General features: G+C 40.2%; 1 protein-coding gene across 1 annotated transcript in view; it reads right to left on the bottom strand.

Moving 5' to 3' along the window:
- Positions 1–11: 11 nt before the first annotated feature.
- Positions 12–8911, bottom strand: part of Nvl (nuclear VCP-like) — a 52442-nt gene continuing 43542 nt past the window's right edge. The window contains exons 20-23 of the mRNA XM_013346966.2: positions 7802–7878; positions 6387–6475; positions 3950–4020; positions 12–1378 (exon numbers count right to left, since the gene is read on the bottom strand). Of these exons, the coding sequence (XP_013202420.1) occupies positions 1334–1378; positions 3950–4020; positions 6387–6475; positions 7802–7878 (282 nt within the window). The 3' untranslated portion in view covers positions 12–1333. The remainder of the gene's footprint in view (positions 1379–3949; positions 4021–6386; positions 6476–7801; positions 7879–8911) is intronic.

Genomic DNA, 8911 nt, shown 5'->3' with positions numbered 1-8911 from the left:
AGGCTCCAAAACCACAGAGAAACCCTGTCTCAAAAAAACCAAAAAAAAAAGTGTGTGTTGGGGGGGAGTTTGCATGTACGTGAGCACAGGTGCCTATGGAAGTCGGAGGTGTAGGATCTCCTGGAGCTGGGAGTACAGGCAGTTTTGAGCTGCTTATGTAAGAGCTGGGAATCACACTTGGTCCTCTAAAAGGGCACTATGTACTCTTAATTACTAAGTCATTTCTCCAGCCCCATCAATAACATTCTTAAAAGTAATCTCAAAGACTTTGTACAATGAGATTGAATAAAAACTTAGGAAGAAAATGAAGTAATTAGACCTGTTTTAGACAGCAACAATTAAATGGTTTGATGAAATAATCATGATACAAAATCATTTACAAAACATCTTAGAAATCCACTAAAGACACAATCTGAGACAATCTGAAAATCAAATCATAAAAATGAATGATAAATTTAAAAAAATTATACTCTGAATCTTGTGAGGGTGGAATGCATGTGTAAGAGGTGAAAACACCTTCCTACAAAGAAGCTTATCAGAAGCCCTTGAATCATGTAACCAGAGTGATGGTCTTAAGTGACACTGAAATTACATTACCACCCAAGACAGTGCAGTTTATTACTCTATCTTCAAAAAGATGCAAACTAAGTGAACCCAATCACTGACCTATGAACTCCAAAAGGCTTTGGGGGCACACAGAACACTTAGGAGGCGGAGGCCAGCCTATGCTAAATATAAATTCCAGGCAAGTCAAGGACACATACAAACTGTTTCCAAACAAAAACCCAATAAGAAAAAAAAAACTGTTGGAAACTATTTAAGGGAACTAGAAGACTTAACACACTGGAATAGCTAATTTAGACTAGACCCTTTTACTAGAAATGACATTAGAGCAGCTGAGAAAGACGGCTGGAACTAGATAATAGTAGCAATGTGTCAGTGTTTTTGACCAGTTGGTTATATAGGAAAATATCCTGGTTTACAGAAAACCTACATGAATGTGTATCTGGGGTGATGAGGAGTGAGGTGACCACTTCTCAGGAAAAGTTTTTTGTAACTTTACATATGATCAAGATATTTCAAAATAAAATTTTATTTGAAAAAGGCTTTATCAGTCCCCTTTTCTTTCTTTTTCTTAATGAAGAGGTAGGTAGTTTTTCCACAAAGTTGGTCAGATGGGAAACATCATCTTCTCCAGTTGGGTCTCAATAATTTGAAAATAAAATGCTTATAATGAAGTCATCTGTGTCAGGCTGAGAACAGACCCTTCAGAGTAAGGGTGATTCTTGGTGAGTTCCATGCACTGGACACCTTTATGCCAGGTACTGAAACGTCACTGACTGAGGGACCTCTGCAGAGCTTCGTACATCATTTGATCCTGTGAGGACAGAAAACACCACATAGTGCGGACCAATCAGTTATGGGGTAAGACGTGTGACCAGCAAACTTCCATATTGAAGCCCTAGCCCCTAGGACCTCAGCGTGTGGTTGCCCCCACAGACAGGGTTTCTGCAGAGGTGGTTAGGGTAAAACCTCAGTCCCACAGGACTGGGGTTATTGTACAAGAGGAAGTTTGCACACAGAATGCACAACGAAGGACATGTGAAGACAGGAAGAAGACGACACCTGCGGGACAGAAACCTCAGAACTCTGACAAGACAGCACCTTGATCTCAGATCTCCCTGGTTGAGACCAGGGAGAAAACACAATCTCTACTGTTTACGACTCTCGCCTACGGCACTGGTTACAGAAGCCCCAGCTGTGGACCCAGTGATTCTGCCTTGCTCCTGCATCCTGAGTCTCTACATGCTCCCTTCTAGGATGTGCCACAATCCATCACTGTCCAGGAAGTTTGCAAACCAGGCCAGGAGACACTGACCTGTAAACTACCCTGAGTCCGGAGGGAAACAGGAGACAAGAGTAAACGCTTCTAAAGTGTGTTAACACTCCAAGAAACTACCAGAATGGCTCCCAACGTGACTGTTCCAGCTTCCAGTACAAAATATGAGACATCTAGGGGCTGGAGAGATGGCTCAGTGGTTAAGAGCATTGCCTGCTCTTCCAAAGGTCCTGAGTTCAATTCCCAGCAACCACATGGTGGCTTGCAACCATCTGTAATAAGGTCTGGTGCCCTCTTCTGGCCTTCGGCATACACACAGATAGACTATTGTATACATAATAAATAATAAATAAATATTTAAAAAAAAAGACAGCCATAAAGCAGGCTGAAAGCATTAAACATTAAAAAAATGTAAAAAAAAATATGAGACACCTAGCATCTCACATCCTCAACTCCCTGTCAATCCAGTTAGGTATGCAGCAGGTCACTGTCAATATTGACCTCCCCCACAGTTAGATGGTAATGCTACTCCTACCTATTTATCCCAAGGGAAAACTTACAATATGTTCTATTTACTTCCAGCTATTTAGAATATATCCTGGGGCCAGCATGACGGTTCAGAAGATGAAAGCGCTTACTGCCAGACCAACAACCCGAGTTCAATCCTACAGTCCACATGAGAAGAAGATACAACTCTTAAGACATCTGACTTTTGCTTGCATGCTGTAGTACAGTTATTACTCCCCTAGCCCCCTCAACCCCCAACGCCAAAACACACACACAAATAAATGTAAAGAATAAAAGAAAAATCTATTTAAGAAAAGCCAATTTTGCTAGGTGGGATGGCTCATGCCTACAATCTCACACTCTGGAATCTCAAATAGAGGATCATCATGAGCTCACGACAGCCCAAGCCAGAGTAAAACCCTGCCCCAAAAACCAGACACAGCCGGGCAGTGGTGGCGCACGCCTTTAATCCCAGCACTCGGGAGGCAGAGGCAGGAGGATCTCTGTGAGTTCGAGACCAGCCTGGTCTAGAAGAGCTAGTTCCAGGACAGGCTGCAAAACCACAGAGAAACCCTGTCTCGAAAAACCAAAAAAAAAAAAAAAAAAAAAAAAAAAAAAAAAACAAAAAAAAAACCAGACACAGACTGGGAATGTAGCTCTTCTGGCAGACTGGTTGCCTGGTAGACACAAAGCCCTGGCTTTAACCTCTAACACCACATAAAGCAAAGTATGTGGTGGCATATGTCTGTAATGTCGTCACTGGGAGGTATAGACAGGAGGATCAGAAATTTAACGTTATCCTCAATTAGACAGGAGGTTCGAGATCAGCCTGGGCTGTCTCAAATACCAAAACAAACGAACAAAATCAAAATAACACACAACACACACCCAAACCTAAACAAACAGCATCAAAAACCATGAGTTAACAAAGTCAATTCCATTAAATTTTCCTTCTGGATAGGCAAAGAGGTCAGAAATGTTAAAAATATGCATATGAAGTGTTAGAAATATGTATACTTAGGCCAGGAAGATGGCCCAGTGGATGAAGGCAATTGCTGCCAAGCCTGGTGACCTAAGTCCCCACGTGGTAGGTGAGAACTGACTCCAACAGGCTGGCATGAGCACACGGGCAGACGCGCACAAAGTAAATGTACTGTAACCTCTCCTATACTGTAACCTCTCCTATACTGTAACCTCTCCTTCTGGAAACATAAGCAAAACTACAATTAATTATTTCACCTTTGTAACATAAATAGCATACGGAGACACATTCCTATACTTAACATATTGCAGACACAATTCCTAAGCTTTTTATTTAATAATAAACTTGAGAGATGTTTTGTTCAAGTAGCTATACCATTTCACAATACGACAGTTAAGGTTTTGGCCTGCTATTATATGTGCTCGTGAAGGAGTCTTGTGGCACATGTCTGTAATTCTGCCACTTGGAAGGCTGAAGCAGGAGGCTCATGAGTTTGAGGCTAGCTTAGGATATAAAAAGAGACCACTGCTCACTAAAAAATAAATTAACAAAATTTCTAAGTTCCTATTCACAGATGTAATTTCCGTCCTCTTTTCAAGACACTGAGGAAAGTTTCTCACCTTTACTGATATAGATGGCTTTACTTTCCTGAAAGCTTCTTCAAAATGCTTATGGCTGACCTTGAGCTCACCTGTGGAGGAAGGCACAAATACACACCTCAGTACAGCCCAGTAACTTGAAAGACTGAAATGGATGATCCGGTAGAACCTATTCAAGCACATTTACATATGCCCCTCCCCAGCCCTGCCTCAATGAGAATCTCTCCATTCATTTGGGTAAACAGGACTGCTAGGAATCACTCTGTCTCTTAGGGTACTGGGATGGAAGAAAAACAGTTGAAGTCAAGCTGTGAAGGCTGCTCACACCTTCAAAAATGGCCAGTGTGGTCTCAGGCAGAATCGATAAGAGATTTTTAAGTAGAGATGGTGAATAGAACTAGAAATAACCAGAAACCTGTATTATTACCCTAGGGTATATTCTTGAACACAAAAATCACACTACTGAGAAACAAAGGCTAGATGTTCTCTAAGATAAAAATACTAACGGTAGACATGTACATCACAAAACTGGATTAGAAAGGGTTGTAATTTTTATCAGGTTAAGTGATAAAATAGCTAAATGTTAAAATATAACTTGGTTTACAATGTTAACAAGATAACTTAAGTGTTAGCAATTTATACTCAAAATAGTAAACAGATATTAAGATAACCGAGTTATCGAAAACAAAGTAATACATGTTGCTGAACATGTCACTGATCAGTTAGATAGCAGGGTTAGATATGGTTTGGGCAAGTGTACAAAGTCTTTAAAGACCAGGGAGCTAAAAATGAAAGCCACAGCAAAGCAGAGATGGCAGAATTCGTTATATGTGCATATAAGCAACAACCAGAAAATTGAGTAGCAACTCCAATACATGAGAAAAGACCTGCTAACTTGTAGTCACCAATATACCCTAAGAAAGTGGTAAGATTCAGCTTACAAAGTAGCATACATGATTTTGGAATTGGTGGCGTGGGAGGTGGGAGCAAGGAAGATATAACAGAGCCTTATCATGTGACCCATGAACTTAAGACCCTTCTGCTTTGGCTTCTTTAGCATTAAGATTACAGGTACACAACCAAACGAAGCTCTGATTTTTGTCCATAAAATATTCTAAGTTTGTATATCATCAATAATTTCCAAAAGGAACAGGATGTAGTTTCTAAAAAAAAAAAGAAGTTTCGATAACTAAATCTTAACATTAAAACAAAAACCAAAAACACCCCCAAAAATACCCTAATAAATATATGCAAGTGTGCCAATAAATCTATGTTATGCTAAGCCTACGTTGCTGTAACAATATTTAGCTTTAAGATTCGTGGAAGTGGAGCAGGAGAGGTGGCTCAGGATTAAGAGTGCACACCGCTCTTACAGAAGACCTGAATTCAGTTCCCAGTACCCATGTCAGGGGACTCACAACCACCTATAACTCCAGTCCCAGGGGATCTTAATGCCCCTGTGATCTCTGAGGGTACCTGCATTCATGTGCACATTTCTCCCCCCACCTGACCACCACAGACATAAACACACACGTTTAAAAGGAGACTTTTAAACTCAAGTACACACTTGAAGTTCCCATGAGAGCACATCTGTACACTACAAAGCACTCAGAGACACCCAGGCAGAGTAAGGGCTACTTCTGTACTAGGCATTGCTGGAATACAGGTCACAAATGAATCATTTAGGCCACACATGCCCAAATAGTAACACCGAAAATACTATTAAAATGTGAGGTAAACAACAAATGTGTTGAAAAGGGACCATATCATCCATAAGAGAATACATGGATTTTGTCTTTGGACTTCCTGGCTTTTGTGGTGCTAGGAAAAGAATCCTGAGCCTTGCACATGCTAAGAAAATTTCTGTCACTGAGCGATAAAAGTTGTCATCTGATTTTATACTTCAAAGGAAAATTTTGATATATGAAAAATTAGGTATTTCTTAATCTTTACAATTTCGGTTGAATTTTAACAGGCAAGTGGGTTGTATTTTAGTAAAAGAATTAAGATTTTCCAAATTGTTTGTTTGTTTGTTTTGGTTTTTCGAGACAGGGTTTCTCTGTGGTTTTGGAGCCTGTCCTGGAACTAGCTCTTGTAGACCAGGCTGGTCTTGAACTCACAGAGATCCCCCTGCCTCTGCTTCCCAAGTGCTGGGATTAAAGGCGTGCACCACCACCGCCACACTCATGATAATGGCAGTGAACAAACACATTTGCCTCTATCTAATCACTTGTGCATATTGACAGAATACAATCTGCTTATTAAGAGGGACTAAATAACCACTATCACGTCGAGTGTACATAATATTCCACAGCAGTTCCTAAAGGTCTCATCCAAAAGGCATCTTTATTACACACAGTTTTACGAAATGCTAGAAAAGCAACACCTGAAAGGCAGCAGGGCTGTTAAATATCCAGACTGATAAACTAGAATGGAGAGACCTCAGAGAGCCTCATACCTGTTCCAATCACACTCCTCTGTCTGGTCATTTCTTGTCTTAGGGCACAGAGAGAAGCTTCTCGTACCAAAGCAGAGAGGTCTGCACCCCTGTAATAAAAGACATGTTCTTATGCATTCCTAGGTATTCTAAAAGATGCTCAATTATACTTAACAATGAAGAAAAAGTAATGAATGAAGGGACGAACTGACTAGGAACAGCAGGAAAAAGCCTTTAGCTTTCATTTAGAGAACTTTTAACCTTTAAAAGAAAGAAATTTGTGGAAAGTATGATACAATGAAAAATAAAAAATAAAACTTAGCCATAGATATTAATGTTGATATAAAACATCTACCCAGAGGCTACGGTACAATGACCTGAATTCAATTCATGGAAACCACATTTAAAAAAAAAAAAGAAGAAGAAAAAGAAGAAGGAAAGGAAAAAGAAAAAGAAACCCAGTCAAAGGCAGACTGGCAGATCCCTGGTGTTCACTGATGAGCTTAGTCAGCTCAGTCTAACAGGCATGGGCTCCAGTATTTAAAACAACAACAAAACCAAAACCAAAACCCACCCTGTCTCAAAAAACAAGGAGGCTGACGAACAACACCCAAGCACCTAAGGTTCTCTGACCCCCATAGGCACTTGTACACCTGGATGAATGTGTACACCCCCCAACACACACACAAAGTTTCTTTATATAATTATTCCAAGTAATAATCACAGGTTGGGTCAGTAGAGTCCTAAGAAGGCAATGAAACATCAGTGTTGCCTGGAGCTTTCCTACACTCAGCTTTAACATGATCCACAAAAATTCTTTCGAACAAAACATCAAATAATCAAGTGTCTACGCTACCATTCACGACTAGCTCTTGGAAGTTAAGTTTACACTGCTGAGCAACAGCACCGAAGCCCTCAATGACGGAAACACTGACTCACCTTACTTTTTGTGGGAAGTCCAGTATTATCTGACTCTTGCTGTAGGGGCAAATACTAAGTACCAAAGATGTTAGGGACAAACAACAGGGCTTTAATATGATAGAAATATCAGGTGTCATGCTATTGTTGCAGGCTCAATGTGCACATGTATGCAGATTAACTTCCATTGTGCAGATGTACTTAAAGAAAATGCTATCTAGTGAAAGGCACATGCTTTACATATTCTGAAAGTAGAACTAAGAGTGAAGGGTAACAATGTGGCCAGGGAAGCTTGAGTACCAACAGGAACAGTCTATGTCAGGAATTTAGCATCCAAACGCACAGGTAAGCTATCCTCTGAGAAGGAAGCGGCAAGAGCCAGACAGACACTACATAAGGTGCTACACAAGAAACCTCATTAGTTTTTCCAACCTAAGAAATTGGCATCTTTTTCTTTCCTGTTGATGAAGAAACTATACTCCAGAGGAGTATAAGAGACCAGAGACTTAAATACTCACGTATAGCAATTGCAACGAAGGTCATTGGCAATTGCTTCCAAATTTACATCTTCATCCAATGGAGGTTTGGTGCCATTCTGAATAAGAGAGAAAAGTGAGCTGTTTGAGGCATTAAAGATTCATGCATGCACATCACTCACTGGTTTTTAAAGAAGAGGAAAGGCTGATGACTAAGGGAGTAGAACCAACTCCACAATCAATGTAGAGTGCACTGAGTTCAATCTGGAGAATTAGGGTAAGAGGCAGGCTGACGTGCAAGAAGCTGTAAAGGCAAACCACTGATACTCATGGAGCTGGAGGAATTTGTGCTATAGGACTGACTACAAGGAGAGTAATACTGAACCCAACTTGTTGAGATCAAAAGGAGCCTCAAGAAGTTGTACTTATTTATTTGTTTGTTTGTATTTTCTTCTGTATATTCATGTAGAGGTCAGAAATTAGTATGACATGTCTTTTTAAACAACAACAACATCAAAAAACAAAACAACCAAAAAACAAAACAAAACCATGTTGCTTTTTAATCCCTCATCTAAAACCCAAGGAGCCAATTCCTCCCAGTTCATAATTACAGATGCTAAAAATGACAAGAATCAGAAAAGTTTAGAATTTCAACACGGAACATAAGCACTATACACACAAATCACCCTTAGTAATATTCTAAGTAGATTATATGGCAGAATCAAACACTACATAGTTTTAAAAAATACTTCTGCAGAGGCTAAAGAGATGGTTTAGTGGTTAATAGCCCTGGCTGCTCTTCCAAGAGAAGCTCGGTCTGATTTCTAGTACCCATACATGGTGGTTCACAATCATCTATAATTCCAATTCTGGGAGATCTGACACCTTCTTCTGGCATCCATGGCCACAGCATGGCTAGTCAATTCATATACATGAAAGACTTTAAAATCCAAAAACTAAATTTTTAACTAAAAAGTTCTTTATGTGGCTATATGGGTGCATACATGCCACTGCATTCAGGTGGAGGCTGGAGAAATGTCTAAGAGTTGCTTCCTTCCTTCCATCATGTGGGTTCTGAGGACTGAAAACGAAGGTCCTCAGGCTTGGAGGCGGTGCCGTTACCCTCTGACCCATCTTACCAGCTCCACTATA

This window comes from Microtus ochrogaster, chromosome 6 (assembly GCF_000317375.1).
Source record: "Microtus ochrogaster isolate Prairie Vole_2 chromosome 6, MicOch1.0, whole genome shotgun sequence".
Classification (NCBI taxonomy): domain Eukaryota; kingdom Metazoa; phylum Chordata; class Mammalia; order Rodentia; family Cricetidae; genus Microtus; species Microtus ochrogaster.
The sequence above is the reverse complement of the archived record's forward strand: the minus strand, read 5'-3'. Positions and strand labels throughout refer to the sequence as shown.